Below are 23,395 nucleotides of genomic sequence, written 5' to 3' on the forward strand. Positions count from 1 at the left end.
TGTGTGAGGGACAATTGTTGACCACGCCGCCAAGAGGAATCTTCGGAAGAAGATCAAGTTAGAGACTTTATTTCTGTCTGGTGCTCCCAACGTAGCCTGCCCTACATTGGTGAGATTTGTCATAGAGTCATAGAAAACTTCAGCACAAAACAGGCCGTTTGGCCCATCGAGTCCATGCCGAATCACTTAAACGCCACACACATAACGGAGAACGTGTTACCCAGTAGTAAAGATTATGTCAGTGAGGAAGGCAAGCTCAAGAAGAAAGGATGCAGAGGTCGGGGTTAAGAGTCTGGGGTCACAGAGCTGTGCCGATTGGAGCAATCAGGACTGCGGTGCATGGAGCAGTGAGCGGTGTTATGTAGCAAGGACAGGCCTCAATCTAAATCCAGTTGCCCCCAGTGGGGGCTGTCCCCACAAAACCTGGTCTAGTTTCCCCAGTAATCCTCAAAGGGACACATACATCAGGTCAGGCACGCAAAGTCTCTGGAAATTGCCTGATTTAATTTCCACTGACGGGAAACAATCTAGCAATTGTCACAAACACATTTCACCCCAGTTAAAGTCAATTCCAAAAGCAGAAAAAGCTTTACATAACTGAATTTCTATAAAATCATTTGGTCTATAAATTTACTGGAAGAACTTTTTCCTTTCAGATCATAAATTGGGGGGGGGGGGTCAAGTACCTCCCCACCATCTGCCGCAAGTGGGACTTCCCGGTGGCCAAACATTTTAATCCCATTCCCATTCCGACGTGTCGATCCATGCTCTCCTCTTGTGCCGAGATGAGGCCACCCTCAGGGTGGAGGAGTAACACCTTATATTCTGTCTGGGTACCCTCCAACTTGATGGCATGAATATCAATTTCTCCTACCAGTGAACAAATTCTCCTCCCCACCTTCCTCTATTCCCCCCACTGATCTTTCACTTCTTCTCACCTGCCTATTTCTTCCCGCTGGGTCCCCTCTTCCTTCCCTTTCTCCCATGGTCCACTCTTCTCTCCTATCAGATTCCTTCTTCTCCAGCCCTTGACCTTCCCCACCTACCTGGCTTCACCTGTCACCTTCCAGCTAGCCTATTTCCCCCCCCCACCTTTTTATTGTGGTATCTCCCCCCCCTTCCTTTTCAGTCCCAAAGAAGGGTGTCAGCCTGAAACGTTGACTGTTTATTCATCTCCATAGACGCTGCCTGACCTGTTGAGTTTGTCCAGCATTTGGTGTGCCTTGCTCAGTTACAGATGTCCGCCAGGAGACAAATTCTGGATTCTACACTTTGATCCCCATGGGCTGTTTTCCCTCCGTCATTATTAAGAACCTGGCCCATCTTTAACTGCTCTTTATGGACCATTTATGGTCCAATCACATTGATGTGGTTCTGGAGTCACCTATGGGGGTGGGGGGGGGGAGCTGGCATAATGACATAGCTGGTAGAATCGCTGCTTTACAGCTCTGGCAACCTGAGTTCAATCTTGGTGCTATCTCTGTGGAGTTTGCATGCTCGCTCTGTGGAAGTGTGGGATTCCTCTGGGTGCTGTGGTTTCAGGACTGAGCAAACATTGGAAGGTTGTTAGATCTCTGTAAATTGACCCTAGTATGTACGTGAGTGGTGAAGCTTTTGTGGGGGGGGGGGGGTGTGGTTGGAATTGAGGGGAAAGTAGAGAGAATGTGGAAGAATCCATAGATGCCTCCAAGTAGCCCTGCAATTTGATAGGGTGGTTAAGAGGGCCTATGGTTTCTCAGTTCATTAGGCAAGAAGAGGGCCTATGGTCTCTAGATTGATTAGTCAGGGAATTGAAATCGAGCCACGAGGTAGTGTCGTAGCTCTGGTTAGACCACACTTGAAGTATGGTGTTCAGTTTTGGTCACCTCATTATATAAATCTTCAGAGAAGTTTCAGAGGAAGTTTGCCAGGATGCTACCTGGATTAAAGAGTGTGTTTTATGAGGAAAGGATGAGCAAACTAAGGCTTTTCTCTTTGGAGCAGAGGAGGATTTGATGAGTGGAACACACTGACTAAGGGGGTGGTACAGGCAGACACATCAGGGACACTTAAGAAACTCTTGGGGACGTGGGTGGAAGAAGAATGAAGGGTTGTGTGGGAGAGAAGGTTTAGATTGATCTTGGACTAGTTTCCTCTGGGTGCCTGGGCTTCCTCCCACATTCCGGAGACGTATGGGTTAGTAGGTAATTGGTCACACGAGTGTAATTGGACATTGTGGACTCATTGGATTGGAAAGGCCCATTACCATGCTGTATCTCTAAATTATAAAAATCCTTTAGAGAGAAAGAATTTCTGAAGTGAAGCATAACAAGTAGAGATGACGTTGTTACATAATTTTCACAAGAGACTAAGAACCAATTTCTATTTCCAGTACGTTGTGATGCAGGGCTTTGACCTGAAATATCAACAATTCTTTCCATCCCACAGATCCTGCGTGGCCCTCTGAGTTCCTCCAGCAGATTGTCTGTCTACTGTGGTACAGTACTGAAGTGTTACGTTCATCTCTTGCAGTTCAGCTTGAAAGATTTCTGACTCAAAGGCAAGCTGACAGATTCCATTATGCTGCTCGTACTTCTAATTTCAGAAAATAGCTTCTTCAAGCTTCACGTACATTTCAAATGCAGCAGTTTTTTGGTGTGTGTCCTCAGTCATTAGGGAGTGAAAAGTGGAACGTTTGGTTGAGCAGTTTTGAATATGGGGAGTGAAAGTTCAATAATAATCATGGGCCATTAAGTGGGGAAGATATTTTATAACACAAGCGGAGAGACTACATCCGTGGAAGGCAGACCGTCTAGTAGTCCTGGCTAAAGATTTGTCACATAAATCGAAGCACACAGTGAAATGTATCAAATCAAATCAGCGAAGCTTGTGTTAGAAGCTTGTATTGGTGTTGCCATGCTTCTGGTACCAATGTGGCATGCCCACTGCTCACTACCATAACTTGTATGTCTTGGTTAATTGGGAGAAAACTGGAACATCTGGAGGAACCAACACAGGCACAGGGAGAATGTACAAACTCCTCACAGACATCGGCAGGAATTGAACCCTAGTCTTACAGCTGAAACAGAAGCAACAAATAATCTACTGGAGGAACTCAGCTGGGTCATTTATCACCTACTGGGGCAGTTTTGGGCTTTCTAAGAAAAGATGTGCAGGCATTGGAGAGGGTCCAGAGCAAGTTTACGAGAATGATCCTGGGAATGGGAGAGTTAGTGTATGAGAAGCACTTGATAGCCCTGGACCTGGGATGGGTGGAGCCTCACGCACCCAATTTCAGGAACATTGGTTCCCCCTCAACCATCAGGCTCTTGAACCAGAGGGGATAACTTCACTCAATTTCACTTGCCCCATCGCTGAACTGTTCCCACAACCTATGGACTCACTGCGCTCCTCCAGAAGATTGTGTGTTGCTCCAGATTCCAGCAGTGGCAGCCTTGTGTCTTCTGTCTGTGAAGTGGACTGCTTCTACCCAACCTGTACTCCAATTAAAGAGAAAGGAGCAATCAAAGGCCATTCCCGGTTGATTATTTATTAGTGGCGTTTGTAAGCACCTTTTGCAGAGTAAAATATCCCTAGGTTCTTCAGGGAAAGACAATGAAACAACGTTCAACCTCAAACCATGTCAGAAAATACTTTGGAGGTTATGGAACTGTGGCATGTATTGGGCTAACGTAGACTAATGTTTTCCAGCATGATAGCAAGGTGTAGGTGCTCCTTCCATCAGCTACCCTGCAGGTCACCGTTGGGCAAGGCAGCAGTATGCACTTTCAGACTTTGGTATCTTCTGCTCAGTGGAAAAGGGGAAAAGAGAGAGACGGGGCACACATTCATTCACTTCAGATTGCTTGACAATATTTCCAGTAATAGTCATGACAGTCTGTCATTAAGATCAAGTTTCATGACCAAGGCTGGAATGTGAAGACTGCAAGGAGCAAAGCTTTGTCCGCAGCCTTAGTCTGGACAAGGCACTTCTTGGTGACTTGATATTAGACTGAGTGAATACTCCGAAAACAGAGGTCGTGCCCATGACTGACTCCATCCCTCGCCGTTTAAAGCACCAGGAGAGATTGAAATTATCTAGGAGGTTGTGGAGGGTGAGCGAGTTTTCAGAGCACTCTATCAACTCCTTGCTGCTGGGAAAGGTGTCTGTGTGCTGGCAGCCTCTTGTCTGTTCCCAAGGGAAGGTCGTGCTCGAGTGATCTCTCTCTCTCCCTTGATGGTATTGCGGATTGTGCCAGAGCAAAGTTTAATCCAATTTTTATGATCTTTTCTAGTTCCAGTTCTAATTCTGGTCGCTCTCTTTTGTTATTACTTTTGGGCGATTTTTGAGTCAGTACCGTTTCAGAAAATGAGCTGAGTTGAACTGAAATATACCTTTTGATTTTGTTTTTTATATTATTTGTTTTCACTTTTTTTGTTGCTATTTGTGCAATTTTTTGTGTGTGTGAGGGGAGGGCGGTTTGATGTTTGATGTTTTAATAATTTTCTTTGAATGGGTTGGTTCCATGGTCCTGCTTTGTTTTGTGACTGTGGGAAGACAAATCTTAGGGCTGTATACTGCATACATAATTTGATAATAAATGTACTTGAGTCTTGGATCTTTGAATCCGCCATTTAGATAGCAAGATCAGCATCTCCTCAGGCTGGAATACTGTATATCCAGTAAAGAAAACAGAAATTGTAACAGATCAAATCATTGCTTGAGGACAGACACACAATCACCAGGTTAAATGTTTACATCAAATATTAAATTGCACAATTTCCACAGAGCTGGTAACCGTAGTTAGTTGCACATGAAGGAAATGGATGGTGCCTGAGACTCGATGGTTCTGTCCACACAATCTGGTTAGTTGGAAATACGAGGCACTTGAATCTGATATAGTTGATGAGGATATTATGTGAGTCCCTGATTGAATTTTCACAATAAATATTAAAGACGCTGAAAGTCTTAAAAACAAGACCTGAATAGCTAGAGATTAGGCGCAGATTCGGTTGTAACATTGAAAAAAGAGTTGGATGCTTCAAGGCTGTGGGATGGAGCACGGAAGTGTGACTCATTGGATAGTCCTTTCAGAGATCTGAAAAGGGGAATGGCCTTCCTGTGTTTCCCCTGCTCCAAGAGCTTTGATGTAGAGATCACCCCCTCACTTGTTTCTTGCTGTGTTGGCTATGACCTTTAATGCCCTCTGAGTGGTTCATTGTGGTTGTGGTGCATGGGGAATTGTGAGATCCCAGTGACTTTCATCAGTGTCTGAATTGGTGTAGGTAAGTCACCAGCGATTTCTGGGTTTGACCTCCAGCTCTCAGCTGCTCTATTGGGCAGAAGATACAAAAACCTGAAAGCACATACCACCAGGCTCAAGGACGGCTTCTATCTTATTATTGTAAGATTATTACATAGTCCCCTAGTACAATAAGCTGTACTCTTGACCTCAAATATCTACCTTGACGTGATCTTGTACTTATTGTTTACATGTATGAACTTTCTCTGTAGATGTTACACTTTATTCTGCATTGCTAACATTCCACCTTGTGTCTAGCTCAATGCTCAGTTTAATGATCTGATCTGTATGAACAGTATGCTTTTCACTATCTCAGCACATGCGACAATAATAAACCAATACTAATTCCATAGAGTAGAAGCAGAGTCATAGAGTCATAGAAAAGTACAGAACCGAAGCAGGCCTTTTGGCCCATCTGGTCCATGCTGAAACATTTAAGCTGCCTACTCCCATTGACCTGTATCAGGACCATAGCCCTTCATACCCCTACCATCCATGTATCTATCTGAACTTCTCTTAAATGTGGAAATTGAGCTTGCATGCACCTGTTGTGCTGGCAACTCATTCCACTCTCTCAGGACCCTCTGAGTGAAGAAGCTTCCCCTCATGTTCCTCTTCAACATTTCCCCTTCACCCTTAACCCATGACCTCTGGTTGTTGTCCCACGCAAACTCAGTGGAAAATGCCTGCTTGCATTTACCCTATCTGTATTCAATCTGCTTTGTCACAAAACCATGGTTAGACCGTAGACAACTCATAGCAGACGTATTACTAGTCAGATGAGTGCTCACCTGACAGAGAAGTTCATGCTGCTGCTACGTAGCTTCAGTGATCTTCAATGCTGCCTGTGTGGAGTTTGCATGTTCTCCCTGTGAATGAATTAGAATCAGAATCAGGTTTATTACCAAGTGTGAGGCCTGGGCGAGCCTGTGATCGACTCCTTTTCTCGCCGATCATCGAGGAAGATTGAAATCAGTAAGGAAGACAAAAGCAGAAGGGGAGTGGGTGTTCAGCGGCGTCTGCCTGTGAGTAACTGGCCTCTCCCTCTCTCGCTCTCGCTTTCTGCTCCTGCAGGAAGATGCCTGTGTTCGTCTGGTCTCTCTCTCCCTCTCGTTTGCTGCTGTTAGAGAGTGGTGGCAGAGTGTTAAATATTCGGCAATGTTTGTCCGATGTATTTTGTGGAGTTCATGTTATGATGTGTTCCTGGTTTCTGGGTGCTCTTTTTTTTAGTTGCTATTTTGTGCGATTTTGATCGGGGTGGACTGGCTCTGCGGCCTGTAGTCAACAAACAACACAGCGCTAGGATGAACTGAACTGAGCAGAAACTGAACTCTTTCACCTAGTGATTTGATGATTTATATTCTGTGTTTTCTGTTCTTTGTTTTTCCATTTGTTCTTTGTTCTTTTTTTGTGCATTTGGGGGTTTGATAGTTTTCTTTGAACAGGTTCCAGGGTTTTCTTTCTTTCACAGCTGTCTGTGGGAAGATGAATTTCAGGTCTGGAAACTGCATACAGACTTTGATAATAGATCTTCTTTGAGTCTATGAATCTTTGTCATAGTTGACATAATTGCTGTTTTGCAGCAACAGTAAATACCTAAAAAAATACTTTGTTATAATAAGAAATATAAATCATAAAAATAGTGCAAAAAAGTGAGAAAAATGGACCAGTCAGAAATCTGATGGTGGAGGGGAAGAGGGCGTTCCTAAAATGCAGAGTGTGCATTTTCTCCGGTACCTCCTCCTTGATGGTGGCAAGAAGAAGAGGGCATGTCCAGGCAAAGTTGAGGGTCCTTAATAATGGCTGCAATCTTTTTGAGACATTGCCTTTTGAAAATGTGCGGCCCTCTACCTTTTCTGCCCGCCAGGCTTCACCCATTCCCTTCTAGCTAGCCTCCTTCCCCTCCCCCACCCACCCACAATCTCATTATGTCATCTTTCCCTTTCCTTTCCAGTCCTGAAGAAGAGTCTTGGTCCAAAATGTCAACTGTTTATTCATTACCATAGATGCTGCCTGACCTGCTGAGTTCCTCCAGCATTTTGTGTGTGTGTTGGCCTGCATGTCTTCCCTGTTGACAGTACGGAGAAGAGAGCCATGTTGTGAGGGCCCTTTCTGATGGACGCTGCCTCCTTGAGGCAATGCCTTTTGAAAATGTATTTGACGGTGGGAGGAGACTGTGATGGAGCCGGCTGAGTCAACAACCCTCTGCATCCTGTGCTTTGGCACCTCCTTACCAGACAGTGTTGCACCCAGTTAGAGAGCTCTCCACAGTATGTACGTCCCAAAGTCAGAATTAGGTTTAATATCACCGTGCTATATCGTGAAATTTGTTGTTATGTGGCAGCAGTACATTTCACTGCATAGTAACAAAACTGTGAATTACAGTAAGAAGTGTGTGTGTGTATATACATTTCTAGATAGATATAATCAAATAAGTACTACAAAAAAAGTAGTGAGGTAGTGTTCATAGGTTTAATGTTCATTCAAAAATCTAATGCAGAGGCGAAGATGCTGTTTCTGAATTATTGAGTACATCCTCCTGATGGTAGTAATGAGAAGAGGGCATGTCCTGAGTGATGGGGTCCTTATTGATGGACGCCACCTTTTTGAGGTGCTGCTCCTTGACAGTGTCCTGGATGCTGGGAAGCGATTGTCCATGATGGAGTTGATTCAGTAATGTAGAAATTTGCAAAAGTCTTTGGTGACATACCAAATCTTCTCAAGCTCTAAATGCTGGTGTGCCTTCTTTATAATTACATCAATGTGTTGGGCCCAGAATAGATCCTCCGAGATGTTGATGCTCAGGAACTTGAAGCTCGATGAGGACTGGTGTGTGTTCTCCTGACTTCCCCTTCCTGAAATCGGCAATTGATTCCTTGTTGTGGATTCCTTCCACTTCCCAAAGATGTGCGAGATGCAGATTGTTATGCTGGTTGGCTCCTGTAAATTACCTCCCCGGTGTAGGTGAGTGGAAGGAAGATTGGAGGGAGCTGCTGAGCATGCGAAAGGGAACCGGTTGTGCAGAATAAAAGGGGCATGACAGTGAGGAGAACATTCCAAAAGGTGGCAAGACTTAATGGGCCAAATGATTTTCCCCTAGTCATAAGAAGATGTGAAAAATGAAAAAATATTTGCAGTGCAAATTTTCAAGTTAATGCTTGGGTCAAAAGTTAATTCCTGAGATTAGATAAAGTAGTGCTGTATTCCCTGGACTTTAAAAGTATGATTACATTTTTCAAGATATTAAAAGCAGACGAGCTATTACCTGTAGGCTCTTTTTATTGCTGCTTGCAGATACAAATAATAAGATTGAGCTATGAACATCTTTTATTAAAGGCAGTAACCCAGTTAAAGAGCCAACCAGGGAACAGGCTGGCTTAGATCTAGGTTCATGCAATGAGGAAATGTCAATAACAATCTTGTTGTAAAGGAGCCCCTGGGAAAAGTGACCACAGCACGCTCAGATTTTAAAAGTTTGAAAATGATGTCATTCAATTTGAAGCCTGTATTTTCAATGTTAACAAGGGAAACTATGTGGATATAGTGTGTGTGTGTGTTGGTTGAGCTGGTTTGGGAAAGTACATTAGAGTGTGACAGTGGACAGGCAATGCCAACACTTCAGATTCAGATTCAGTGTGGAGCAGGCCCGACTGGCCCTTCAAGCTGTGCCAAATAGCAACCTCCAATTTAACCTTGGCCTAATCACAGGACGTTTTACAATGACCAACTAACCTACCAACCGGTACACCTTCGGACTGTAGGAAGAAACTAGCGCATCAGGAGGAAACCCTAGCCGTCACAGGGAGAACGTACAAACTCCTTCAACTTACAGGCAGCGCTGGGAACTGAACCCGGGTCGCTGGTACTGTAAAGCACTGTGCTAACCACTACTCTACTGTGCTGCTCAAACGTGAAAAATAAAGTGAAATATGTTGTTTTCATTGACAACCAACACAACCTAAGGATGTGCTGGGGGCAGCCCACAGCTGTGGCCATGGTCTTGGTGCCAGAATAGTTTGCCCACAACGTTCAGCAGAACAACACAAGCAACAATGATAAAACAAGCCAACCACATACACAGACAAGACTCCAAATACAGGCCCTCTGCCCTCTGACCTCCTGACTCTAAGACCTGCAGACATTAGGCATCCAACCATTTAAGGAAATAAATATAGAATTTGCAGCAAACATCTTAAGGCACAAAAATGACAGGGAAGTGTGGCCAACCTCTGCTTACAGGAAAACTGAAGGTAGTAGGGAAAAATGCTTGAAGCTGTCACTAGGGAAGAAACAGCGACACATTTAGAAAGGAGTGGTCCCATTAGACAGATGCAGCACGGATTCAGAAAGGGCAGGTCCTGTTTGACAAACTTACTCAAGTTCTTTGAGGAGATAATGAGTGTAGTGGATAGAGGGGAATAGGTGAATGTCATATACTTGGATTTCCAGAAGGCGTTCGATAAGGTGTGGCACAAGAGACTTATAAATAAGATACAGATGCATGGAGTCAGAGGAAGTGTAATGGCTTGTATTGGATTGGTTAACCAATAGAAGGCAGAGAGTTGGTTGTTTCTCTGGTTGGCAGTCAGTGGTGAGTGGGGTGCCACAGGGATCGGTGCTGGGCCTGCAGCTGTTTACCATTTACATTGATGATTTGGAAGAAGGGACTGAGTGTAGCGTAGCAAAATTTGCTGATGACCCTAAACTGAGTGAAAAAGCAAATTGTACAGAGGATGTGGAAAGTCTGCAGAGGAATATAGATAGGTTAAGTGAGTGGGCCAAGGTCTGGCAGATGGAATACAACGTTGGTAAATGTGAGATCATCCACTTTGGAAGGAATAATAGAAAAGCAGTTTATTATTTAAATGGTGAAAGATTGCAGCATACTGTTGCGCAAAAGGATTTGGGAGTGCTTGTGCATGAATCGCAAAAAGTTGGCTTGTAGGTATAACAGGTTATTAAGAAGGCAAATGGAATGTTGGCCTTCATTGCTAGAGGGATTGAATTCAAGAGCAGGGAGGTTATGCTGCAACTGTACAGGGTACTGGTGAGGCTGCACCTGGAGTACTGTGTGCATTTCTGGTCTCCGTACTTGAGAAAGGATATACTGGCTTTGGTGGCAGTGCAGAGGAGGTTCACCAGGTTGATTTCAGAGGTGAAGGGGTTAACCTGTGAGGAGAGATTGAGTTGCCTGGGACTATACTCTCTGGAATTCAAAAGAATGAGAGGGGATCTTATAGAAACATACAAAACTTTGAAAGGGATAGATAAGATAGAAGTGGGAAAGTTGAGAATAGAACTAGGGGACATTGCCTCGAGATTCAGGGGAGAAGATTTAGGACGGAGATGAGGAGAAATTGCTTTTCCCAGAGAGTGGTGAATCTGTGGAATTCTCTGCCTAGGGAAGCAGTTGAGGCTTCTTTATTTAAGATACAATTAGATAGATTTTTACATAGTGGGGAATTAAGGGTTTTGGAGAAAAGGCAGATAGATGGAGCTGAGTTTATGGACAGATCAGCCACGAACTTATTGGATGGCAGAATAGGGTTGATGGGCTGTATGGCCTACTCCTGCTCCTAATTCTTATGTTCGTATGTTCTTATAAAGCTTATAAAGTTGCCAGAAATATGGGATAGTGTCATAGAACGATGTGGAGGCTGGCAATCTTGCCAGTTGGTGGAGTGGGATAGGGGGATTGAAATATTCCCACTCCTCCCTACCTTCTCAACTAAGTACTGGTGCCTGGCGCAATAATAAACCAAAATCATACAATTTCGGAGGCATTTAGGCCTTAAAGGTCCATTTCCATAAACGCTGTAACTCATGTTCTCAGTATTATTTATTTACTTTTTTTTGTGTTTTTACATTGATTGTCTTTTGCACATTGGTTGTAGGTCAGTCTTTGTGGTTTTTCACTGATTTTATTGTATTTCTGTTCTACTGTGAATGCCTGCAAGAAAATGAATCTCTGGGTTCTATATGGTGACATAGATGTATGTTAACAAAAAATTTACTGTGAACTTTCAGCTTTACCAAGGGGAGCTATTTTCATTGGTTGGAGCATCCAAGACGAGGGTTTACTAGAGCCAGGCCAGGCCTTTCAACATTGAAGTCGAAGAGTCCTTCTCTACGCAGTGAATGTGTGAAATTCGCATCTGTTCTGCAAGAGGCATTTTTATTGAGTCAGTTGTAAATTTAGACCTGTGATTGATAGGACCTTGTTTACACAAGTTGTTAAGGGATTTATGAAAAAACAGCCGAAGTTAGATTGCAGATGAAAATGGTGAACAAGCTCGATGTGTCAGTCCCTGTGCCAAAGAGACTCCAGAATGATCTAAGTATTAGGCTTGAGTACTACAGCACAGGAAAACTATAGGTGCACTACATGGCTGTGTGCTTAGGCCTGCACTATTCGCTTTATCCTTATGACTGTGAGGGTGAGCGCAGCTCCAATGCTGTATTTAAGTTTGCTGATGGCTCCACTGTCATTGGCCGAATCCAAAGTGGTGACGACTCAGCATATGGGAGGGAGGTTGAAAATCTGGCTGAGTGGTGTTGCAGCAACAGCCCCTTGCTCAATGTCAGCTAGACCAAAAAAGTAAAGGACACGGCCCAGACCATCATGGGCAAAGCCCTCCCCACCACTGAGCACATCTACACAGGGTGTGGTCGCAGAAAAGCAGCGTCCATCACCGGGGACTTCTGCCACCCAGGGCATTCTCCCTTCTTTCTCCTGCCATCAGGAAGAAGTGCAGGAGCCTCAGGACTTTCACCACCAAGTTCAGGAACAGGTATTATCCCTCAACCATCAGGCTCTTGAACAAATGTGGATAACTTCACTCACCACATCACTGATCTGTTCCCACAACCTATGAAGAATTCATTTCTAAGAACTCTTCATCTAATGTTCCCAATTCCTATTGCTAATTATTTATCAATATTATTTATTGATTTTTTTTTTTCTTTTTGTAAATGCAGTTTGTTGTCTTTTGCACATTGGCTGTTTGTCCGACCTGCTGGGATCTGTCTTCCATTGATTCCAGTTATTTTTTCTTAGATGTAGTGAGGATGCCCGCAAGAAAATGAATCTCAGAGTTGTATATGATCATGTACATGTCACCATTGTCATTATGTGTCATGTCATATGACATGGATGATCATGGTCTTTCCATAACCTTGTTTGTTCTTAGCAAATTTTTCTACATAAGTGGTTTGGCATTGTAAAGCTACTTGGCAGTGTCTTTACAAGATGGGTGACCCCAGTCATTATCAATACTCTTCAGAGATTTTCTGCCTAGTGTCAGTGGTCACATAACCAGGACTTGTGATATGCACCGGCTGCTCATACAACCATCTCACCAGCTGCTACCATGGCTTCACGTGATCCTGATCGAGGGGCTAAGCAGGTGCTACACCTTGCTCAAGGGTGACCTGCAGGCTAGCGGAGAGAAGGTGTGCCTTATGCCTCCTTTGGTAGAGATCTGTCTCTTTGGCCAAAGGCCCATCTGGTCTATGCTAACCTCATCTTCTGCTTAGTCCCATTTACATATACCTGGGCCATGCCTTTCCCATCCATGTACCTATTCAACCTGCTTTTAAATGTTACAGTTGAACCTTCATTTGCCACTTCCAGTAGCAGTTCATTCTACACTTACACCATCTTCTGAATGAAGATCTCCCTCTGACTTCCTTAAATATTTCACCTTCCACCCTTAATCTATGACCCCCAACTTCTATTCTCACCCAGTTTGAGAGGAAAAAACTTGCATGCAATCACCTTATCTATACCCCTCATAATTTGTATACCACTGTAAGATCTCCCCACATTCTCCTACTTGAATAAGGTCCTAATCTATTCAACCTTTCCCTATAACTCCTATCAATGTCACTTTAAATATTCTCTGCACTCTTTCAAGTTTATTGATACACAATGGATTCTGGTTAATTGGGACACATCAGAACCAATATATTTTGGCCCAATTAAGCGGCTGCCCCAATTAGCTGAAGTTTCATGGAAATAGTTAAGAAGGTATAAAAAGACAAAGTACCTTTTAAATGAAATGTTGTACAGTTTGGAACGCTACCAATACTACTACAGTACAATGAAACTGTGTGTTATTGACAGAGAAATTCATCTAGTCGAGACTCTTGTGTTCTTTTGATTGACTGTAAATCAACAAAATCAGTGCTGACACCTAGTACAGATAATGGACCACCTTCATATAATGCTTTCAATGATTGCATCCTCCAAATCTTCATTTTCATAGTAACATTCAAGTTGATTGTTGATACCTTCAAATTCTTCGTAGTTCCTGTCTTGAAGTAATGAAATATTTTCATTTTCACTTCCAGCCGTTTCTGGTATCGCCAAGATTGAATGCTTGGAACTGCAGTGAGTAAAACAATTTCTCACCAACCCTCAGTGACAGAAACCATTGTTTTTGAACACAAACACACACGGCTGGTGCTGATTAAAAACTTTTCACTCTAAGCACAGTGAAATGTCTAACGGCCACACAAGTACGCATGACTGATACTAGTTAGAATCTGTTTGGCAACAGTCTCTTGTCCAATTAAGCAGCATAGTGTCTGAAATATACAAAGGGAATCACGGCTATTTTCCTGATTAGTTTTTGATCTTTAAGAGTTGTCCCCAATAGATGGCTGTAGCAATTAACTGATGGCATAATTAACCAGAATCCACTGTGTTTCCTGTAGATAGGTGATCAGAACTGCACACAGTACTCCAAATTCGGCCTGACCACTGTCATATAAGTTCAACATAACGTGCCGATTGTTCTGCTCTGATCTATGAAGGCCAATGGGCAAAGAGCTCCCTTTACTTCCCTACCTACTCGTAATGCCACCAGAAGTCAGAATAAGACGGCGGGGGGTGCGGGGGAGTACAAGCTGGAAGATAATAGGTGAGACCAGGTGAGGGGAGTTGGGGAGGGGGTCGGGGAATGATGTGAGAAGCTGGGAGAAGTAAAGAGCAGAAGGAATCTGATAGGAAAGGACAGTGCACCACAGGAGCAAGGGAAGAAGGAGGGGAACCAGAGGGAGGTGAGGAGAAGATAATGGGGGGGTAATCAGTGTTCATGTTGGAGCAGACACAATGGGCTGAATGGCCTAATTCTGCTTCTATATTTTATGCTGCCAGGACGGAATATGAGGTATTATTCCTCTAACTAGAGGTTTGGTTTCTCTGTGACAGAGGAGGCCATTGACAGGCATGTCAGAATGGGAGTGAGGAGTCAAATCGAAATGGGTGACCACCGGAGAACTGGCCTTAAAGAGCCGAGCATGATCACAATCAACAAGGAGAGAGTGGAAGACAAGTGGGTGTTTGCTGCTGTCTGCCTACATTTTTTTTTAACCTCCTACACAGAATTCCGTTATTCCTCAGTAACTCAGACTTTAGACCTTGTTAAAGGCAGTGACATCAACACTTTGCACATTATCCTCAAACTGGATGATTTGTTGCTCCAGCTCGTCGGTGCCGACCTTGTTGTCCTCCACCGCACACTGGATCTGGAGCTTCTTGATGCCGTAGCTGACGGGGACCAGCTTGGAGGCCCCCCCACACCAGGCCGTCCATCTGCACCGTGCGGACACACTCCTCCAAGTCCGTCTCATTGACCCAAGGTTGCTGACAGAGAAAGGGGCCTGTGTTTCAATGGTCTCTCTCTCTCCCCCTCTCCCTTGATACTGCTGGAGGATAGTCTTGGAACTTGGGCAAGGTTTTATCAATGCGATTTGTGGATCGGACTCTGGTTCATGTTACCATGTGTCTCTGGTTTCTGCTCACTCCTTATTTTATTTCTATCTTGTGTGATTTTGAGTGGAGCAGACTGGCTCTGGCCTGCAGCCAGTGAGCGACACAAAGCTAAATTGAACTGAATACTCCATGACTGTTTCAATGTCTTTGTGGCTTGATGTCTTATCTTCAGTGTTTACCTCCTGTCTTTTTTTAATGTTTGCATGACTTCAGAGCTTCACACATGTCTTCTGGCAAACTCTAACTGAGATTTCATGTGAGTTTTTTCATCAGTGGCTTTCTCTTTGCCACTCTCCCATAAAGCTGTGACTGGTGAAGCACCCGGGCAACAGTTGTTGTATGCACGGTCTCTCCCATCTCAGCCACTGAAGCTTGTAACTCCTCCAGAGATGTCAAAGGTCTCTTGGTGGTCTCCCTCACTCGACCCCTTCTTGCACGATCGCTCAGCTTTGGAGGGCGGCCTGCTCTAGGCAGATTTACAGCTGTGCCATATTCTTTCCACTTCTTGATGATTGACTTAACAGTACTGCAAGGGATATTCAGTGACTTGGAAATGTTCTTGTATCCATCTCCTGACCTGTGCTTTACAATCACCTTTTCGCGGAGTTGCTTAGAATGTTCTTTTAGTTTCATGGTGTAGTTTATGCCAGGATACTGACTCACCAGCAGTTGGACCTTCCAGATAAAGGTGTATTTTTACTACAATCCATTGAAACACCCTGACTGCACACAGGTCTCCAAAAGCAGATCTCCATTTAACTAATTATGTGACTTCTAAAACCAATTGGCTGCACCAGTGATGATTTAGTGTGTCATATTAAAAGGAGTGAATACTTATGCCATCAGTTATTTTGTGTTTTATATTTGTAATTAATTTAGATCACTTTGTGGAGATCTGTTTTGACTTTGACACGAAAGAATCTTTTTCTGTTGATCAGTGTCAAAAAAGCCAAATTAAATCCACTGTGATTCAATGTTGTAAAACAATGAAATATGGAAACTTCTGGGGGGGAGTGAGTGAATACTTTTTATAGGCACTGTAAACCAGGAGGTCGCTAGTAGGCTGGAAATCTGATTGAACAGTTATTGTTATTAACAGTTCAGCAGTTATTATCCCTCAACCATCAGGCTCTTGAACCAAAGGGATAAACGTCTCTCAGCTTCATTTGCCCCATCAGTGAAATGTTCCCCCAACTAGTGGACTCACTTTCAAGCACTCATCACCTCATGCTGTCAATATTTATTGCTTGCAGTATTTATTTATTTATTATTATTAATAATATTTCTTTCTTTTTGTGTTTGCACAGTTTGTTGTCTTTTGCACTCTGAATGAACAAAAGACAAATCGTCTTTCATTGATTCTGTTATGGATTTATAGAGTATGCCCACAGGAAAACAAATCTCAGGGTGATATATATGCACTTTGATAATAAATTTACTTTGAACATTGAAAGTTTTCTGTCATGCCAAGACAAGGAACCTGCTTAGTGGCACTGTAGCGGTGTGCTACAAGCAGCGCTAAAATTACGACACGGAGTCGGTAACTGCAGTCGAAGGAAAAACTTTATTCGAAAACTTCAGCCTCACTTTTAAGCCTCTGTCAACCGGCCCCCCATGGCGAAGAGGCTCCAAAGCTCTGTGCTCGCAAACCCCCGTAGGCTATCTAATTGTGAGTCGGTTCGCATACGCTAGGAAATGAGCCGCCACATAACCCCCCCCCAGAACCGGCGATACACCCCCCAATGTCCACAGCCTGGGCCAGAACCTGCTTGGGAGGTCGGCCTCTGCGCCGAGGCGCCGGAAACTCGGCCGGTTGCGCCAGGTCCACATGGGCCGGCTTGAGGCGGTCCACCGTGAAAACCTCCTCCTTCCCCCCAACGTCCAGCACGAACGTGGACCCGTTGTTCCGGAGCACCGTAAACGGCCCCTCGTATGGCCGCTGCAGCGGCGGCCGATGCCCGCCCCTTCGTACAAACACAAACTTACAGTTCCGTAGGTCTTTGGGTACGCAGGTCGGGTGCCGCCCATGCTGTGAAGTGGGTATGGGGGCCAGGTTACCGAGCTTCTCGCGAAGTCTGCCCAGGACTGCTGCGGGAGCTTCCTCTTGCCCCCTTGGGGCTGGTAGGAACTCCCCGGGGACGGCCAGGGGCGCGCCGTATACCAACTCGGCCGACGAGGCGTGCAGGTCGTCCTTGGGCGCTGTGCGAATGCCGAGTAGGACCCAGGGAAGCTCGTCCGCCCAGTTGGCTCCTCGCAGGCGGGCCATGAGGGCCGACTTCAGGTGACGGTGGAAACGCTCCACTAGCCCGTTCGACTGTGGGTGGTAGGCAGTGGTGTGGTGCAGCTGAGTCCCCAAAAGGCTGGCCATAGCTGACCACAGGCTGGAGGTGAACTGGGCGCCTCTGTCGGAGGTAAGGTGGGCTGGTACACCAAAGCGGGATATCCAGGTGGCGAGCAGGGCTCGGGCGCAAGATTCGGAGGTGGTGTCGGTGAGCGGGACCGCCTCTGGCCATCTTGTGAACCGGTCCACGATAGTCAGGAGGTAACGCGCTCCGCGCGACACTGGCAGGGGGCCCACGATATCCACATGAATGTGGTCGAAACGCCGGTGGGCGGGATGGAACTGCTGCGGTGGGGCTTTGGTGTGCCGCTGCACCTTGGCCGTCTGGCAGTGCATGCACGTTCTGGCCCATTCACTGACCTGTTTGCGGAGTCCGTGCCAAACGAACCTGCTGGAAACCATCCGGACAGTTGTCCGGATGGAGGGATGCGCCAAGTTATGAATGGAGTCGAAAACACGTCGCCGCCAGGCTGCGGGGACGACCGGACGGGGCCGGCCGGTGGCGACGTCACAGAGTAGGGTCCTCTCACCTGGGCCCACGGGGAAGTCCTGGAGCTGCAAACCAGAGACTGCAGTCCTGTAACTCGGAATCTCCTCATCTACCTGCTGTGCCTCTGCCAGTGCCTCAAAGTCTACCCCTTGGGAAAGGGCATGAACGGTAGGGCGAGAGAGCGCATCCGCCACGACATTGTCCTTACCCGAGACGTGCCGGACATCCGTTGTGTATTCAGAGATGTAGGACAGGTGGCGTTGCTGGCGGGATGACCAGGGGTCGGATGCTTTCGTAAACGCAAAGGTAAGCGGTTTGTGGTCCGTGAACGCGGTGAAGGGCCGGCCTTCTAGGAAGTACCTGAAATGCTGGATTGCCAGGTAGAGCGCCAACAGTTCCCGGTCAAAAGCACTGTACTTGAGCTCAGGTGGCCGCAGGTGTTTGCTGAAAAACGCCAGGGGTTGCCAGCGACCTGCGATGAGTTGCTCCAGCACCCCACCGACTGCCGTGTTTGATGCGTCCACTGTGAGGGCGGTAGGGGCGTCCATTCTGGGATGTACTAGCATTGCGGCGTCAGCCAAAGCTTCCTTCGTTTGAACGAAAGCGGCGGCGGACTCCTCGTCCCAGGTAATGTTCTTGCTCGGACCCGACATCAGGGCGAACAGGGGGCGCATGATCCGGGCAGCTGAAGGGAGGAAGCGGCGGTAGAAATTGACCATACCTACGAATTCCTGAAGCCTTTGATCGTGGTGGGTCGGGGGAAGTGGCGGACCGCATCTACCTTAGCGGGCAGAGGGGTTGCCCCGTCTTTAGTAATCCTGTGGCCCAGGAAGTCAATGGTATCAAGTCCGAACTGGCATTTGGCAGGGTTGATTGTAAGACCGTACTCACTCAGTCGGGCGCAGAGTTGACGGAGGTGGGACAGATGCTCCTGACGACTGCCGCTGGCTATGAGGATGTCATCCAAATAGATGAACGCGAAGTCCAGGTCCCGTCCCACCGCGTCCATTAACCGTTGGAACGTCTGTGCGGCATTCTTCAGGCCGAACGGCATGCGGAGGAACTCGAAGAGGCCAAACGGGGTGATGAGAGCCGTTTTGGGGACGTCGTCAGGATGCATCGGGATTTGATGGTACCCTCGGACAAGGTCGACCTTGGAGAAGATCCGGGCGCCGTGCAGGTTTGCCGCAAAGTCCTGAATGTGCGGCACAGGGTAGCGGTCCGGTGTGGTAGCCTCGTTCAGCCTGCGGTAGTCGCCGCACGGTCTCCAGCCCCCCGTCGCTTTGGGCACCATGTGCAGGGGGGAAGCCCAGGGGCTGTCGGACCGCCGGATGATCCCCAATTCCTCCATTCTCTGGAACTCCTCCTTCGCCAGTCGGAGCTTGTCCGGGGGAAGCCGCCGAGCACGGGCATGGAGGGGTGGTCCCTGTGTCGGGATGTGGTGCTGTACGCCGTGCCTGGGCATGGCTGCTGTGAACTGCGGTGCCAGAACCGATGGGAACTCCGCCAGGACCCTGGTGAAGTTGTTGTCGGACAGCGTGATGGAGCCGAGGTGAGGGGCTGGCAACTGGGCCGCGCCCAGGGAGAACGTCTGAAAGGTCTCGGCGTGTACCAGTCTCTTCCTGGGCAGGTCAACCAGCAGGCTGTGAGCTCGCAAAAAATCCGCACCCAGAAGCGGTTGGGCTACGGCGGCCAGTGTGAAGTCCCACGTGAACTGGCTGGGGCCGAACTGTAGCTGCACCTGACGGGTGCCATAGGTCCTTACTGTGCTGCCATTCACGGCCCTCAGGGGGGGACCCGGTGCCCTGCTGCGGGTGTCGTAACCCGTCGGAGGTAAAACGCTGACCTCAGCCCCAGTATCGACCAAAAAGCGGCGTCCCGACCTGCTATCCCACACATACAGGAGGCTATCCCGATGGCCAGGAACTTGCAGGGCGGGCGGCAACGGCGGGCTTCTGCGCCCCACCGCTGGTGGTAGAAGCACCAGTGGTCATTGGGCCGGGGGTTAGTGGGCTCTGCGGCCGGGCCTGGACTGGTTTGCTGCCGGGAGCGTGGCTGGGAGATCTGTGCGATGGACGCCCCGCTCACCTTTTTGGCGTTCCACAGCAAGTCCGCCCGGGCTGCCACCTTCCGGGGGTCACTGAAATCCGCGTCGGACAGCAGCAGGCGTATGTCCTCGGGCAGCTGCTCCAGGAATGCCTGCTCAAACATGAGGCCTGTGTGTCCCTCGGCCAGAGACAACATCTCATTCATTAAAGCCGATGGAGGTCTGTCGCCCAAGCCATCCAGGTGCAGTAAACGGGCAGCCCGCTCGCGCCGTGAGAGTCCGAAAGTCCTGAGGAGCAGAGCTTTGAATTCCGTGTACTTGCCGTCTGCCGGGGGCGACTGTACGAACTCCGCGACCTGGGCAGCTGTGTCCTGGTCGAGGGAGCCCACCACGTAGTAGTAGCGGGTGTCTTCTGAGGTGATCCGGCGAACGTGGAATTGGGCTTCGGCTTGCTGGAACCATAGGTCCGGGCGCTGTGTCCAGAAACCCGGCAGTTTCAACGAAACCGCATGAACAGAGGCGGCGTCGGTCATTTCTGGTCCAAAAATCGTTTGGACCGTCGGGGTCACCAATTGTAGCGGTGTGCTACAAGCAGCGCTAAAATTACGACACGGAGTCGGTAACTGCAGTCGAAGGAAAAACTTTATTCGAAAACTTCAGCCTCACTTTTAAGCCTCTGTCAACCGGCCCCCCATGGCGAAGAGGCTCCAAAGCTCTGTGCTCGCAAACCCCCGTAGGCTATCTAATTGTGAGTCGGTTCGCATACGCTAGGAAATGAGCCGCCACAGCACCATCTTTGCAACATGTTTGGGAGGGAGTAGATACTTCACCCAAGCCTGTCAAGCTGATGAACAGCTCCATCCATAAACCCACAGAAAACAAAGTCTAAGTATGAGTGGATTGTAGTTAGGCATTACAAGGAAATGAGTGTCATGTGACATCACTTAAATATCTCTGCACAGCAACATTGGATTTTCAGCTACAGATATGGAATGCTCAGGCTGAAGTGGAGGCCCCATCTCTTTTTACATCTAATGAGAGCCAACATTGGTAAAATTGTTCTGTGACCCGTATCTACAGCACTGTTGAAAAGTCTTAGACACATGCGGTATATATAGCTAGGATGTCTAACTCCGCCCTCGCCATTCCAACATACTTTGCTCCTTCCAGGTTTACAAACTCACTCTACTGTGCAAAATTCTTAGGCACCCTAGTTATATATGTGTCCCTAAGACTTTTGTATAGCACTGTACTTGGTTTTTGGGTCTTTAATTCATGAGGGGATGGATGAAGTACTTCCACTGTCATACAGGAAAGGTTTTTAAATGACTGCACATTTACCAAGAGGATTTGAGTAAATTTTGAGTTCTAGAATAGAAAGGTAGGCGCTGCAGTCAGTGTAATCCTGTTACAGCGCCAGCAAACCAGGTTCAAACCTGTCGCCGGCTACACGGAGTTTGTACGTTCTCCCCTTGACTGTGTGGGTTTCCTCCGGGTGCTCTGGTTTCCTCCCACAGTTCAAAGATGTACAGGTTAGGGTTAATAAGTTATGGACTTGTGTTGTACGTCCTCCTGAAATTGCCAGGGGACAGGGATGGGTCTGCGAGTGGGGATGAGGGAAAAAGAGAGTTGTGGAGGAAAGTGGGAAGATATGATGTAAGATTAGCTCTATTTGTCAGATTTACATTGAAACATATAGCAAAATATATTGTCTGTGTCAGAATCAGAATCAGGTTTATTATCACCGGCATGTGACGTGAAATTTGTTAACTTAGCAGCAGCAGTTCAATGCGATACATAATCTAGCAGAGGAAAAAATAATAATAAATAAACAAGAAAATCAATTATGTATATTGAATAGATTTTTTAAATGTACAAAAACAGAAATACTTTTTATTTAAAAAATTGAAATAGTGTCCAAAGATTCAATGTCCATTTAGGAATCAGATGACAGAGGGGAAGAAGCTGTTCCTGAATCGCTGAGAGTGTGCCTTCAGGCTTCTGTACCTCCGACCTGACAGTAACAGTGAGAAAAGGGCATGCCCTGGGTACTGGAGGCGTTCAATAATGGACGCTGCCTTTCTGAGACACCGCTCCCTGAAGATGTCCTGGTTCCTTTGTAGGCCAGTACTCAAGATGGAGCCAACTAAATTTACACCCAGGAACTTGGAAATTTCTCACTCTCTCCACTTTTGATCCTTCTATGAGGATTGGTATGTGTTCCTTTGTCTTACCCTTCCTGAAGTCCACAATCAGCTCTTTCGTCTTACTGATGTTGAGTGCCAGGTTGTTGCTGCAACACCACTCCACTAGTTGGCATATCTCACTCCTGTACACCATCTTGTCGCCACCTGAGATTCTACCAACAATGGTTGCATCATCAGCAAATTTATAGATGGTATTTGAGCTATGCCTAGCCACACGGTCATGTGTACAGAGAGAGTAGAACAATGGGCTAAACACACACCCCTGAGGTGTGCCAATGTTGATTGTCAGCGAGGAGGAGATGTTATCACCAATCCGCACAGATTGTGGTCTTCTGGTTAGGAAGCTGAGGATCCAATTGCAGAGGGAGGTACAGAGGCCCAGGTTCTGCAACTTCTCAATCAGGGTTATGGGAATGATGGTACTCAATGACTAATGCAGTTGGAGAATGTGCTGGGGCAGACCACAAGTGTTGCCTCGCTTCCGGTGGTCAGTTTTGCCACAGCTGCAGCCCAAAACGGACTATGTTCTTAGAGTAGAGTGACCATTCTTGTTTTGGTCCTCGTCACCAAAATGTTACGTATGCATTGGGCAAGAATGTCAATGGAGTAGTATGATTGACAGTTTTTAATGAGTCACATTAGCAATGATAGATGCTGGACATCTTACGGTGTGGGAGCGATGCACATGGCCCGCCCGTTTGAGAATGTGTGCACTCAAAGGCCTGCATGAAATAATGCCCTTCACGTGTAGGAGGAGTAGGAGCCCCTCTGTTGGTCGGGGTTGACCATGGATATTGTGTCCCAGCTGCCTACATGATATGCAAGCTGGGGCAGTACGATATGGAGAGAAAACTGTTGCCCATCTAGCAGTCTCCTCATCTCCAAACTGCTGATGAATCAAAAGGATTTGCAGAAATTGGCACCAGCAGCGTCGCAGGAGTTGCCGGTCGGTATTGAACTCAACATAGGACTCCCTTAGGCCACTCCAGCTCCAGACTTTTCCCTCGGGGTTGACTCCCGAAGCCTTCCCCGTGAGTGGGTGTAGCCACAAGGCAGTGGAGGTTTGAGATCAAAGTTTCCCTTCTCCTAGGTGAGATGCCAACCGCGGCTGATGAGCCCCACCTGCTTGACCACGTGTCGGAGGCCCAGCTGGGTTACTGCGCTATCAAGCAGCTGCGCGCGCACTTGCCGCGTTCTGCCAGTGGATCTGATACGGTACATGCAGCACTGATGCAGAACAGGTTTGCAAC

General features: G+C 46.9%; 1 protein-coding gene across 2 annotated transcripts in view; it reads left to right on the forward strand.

Annotated features, from left to right (window-relative positions):
* The window catches only part of LOC132399943 (N-terminal EF-hand calcium-binding protein 1-like), a 163,603-nt gene that overhangs the window by 60,509 nt on the left and 79,699 nt on the right, over positions 1–23,395 (forward strand). Inside the window, exon 1 of one of the 2 annotated variants that reach the window (XM_059980905.1) lies at positions 4,011–4,094. The exons of the other annotated variant lie outside the window; for it this stretch is intronic. Coding sequence (XP_059836888.1) covers positions 4,026–4,094 — 69 coding nt within the window. The 5' untranslated portion in view covers positions 4,011–4,025. Of the gene's footprint in view, positions 1–4,010; positions 4,095–23,395 lie in introns of those variants that run through there. 2 annotated transcript variants of the gene reach the window in all.

Source organism: Hypanus sabinus, chromosome 9 (genome assembly GCF_030144855.1).
Source record: "Hypanus sabinus isolate sHypSab1 chromosome 9, sHypSab1.hap1, whole genome shotgun sequence".
In the NCBI taxonomy this organism is placed as follows: Eukaryota; Metazoa; Chordata; class Chondrichthyes; order Myliobatiformes; family Dasyatidae; genus Hypanus; species Hypanus sabinus.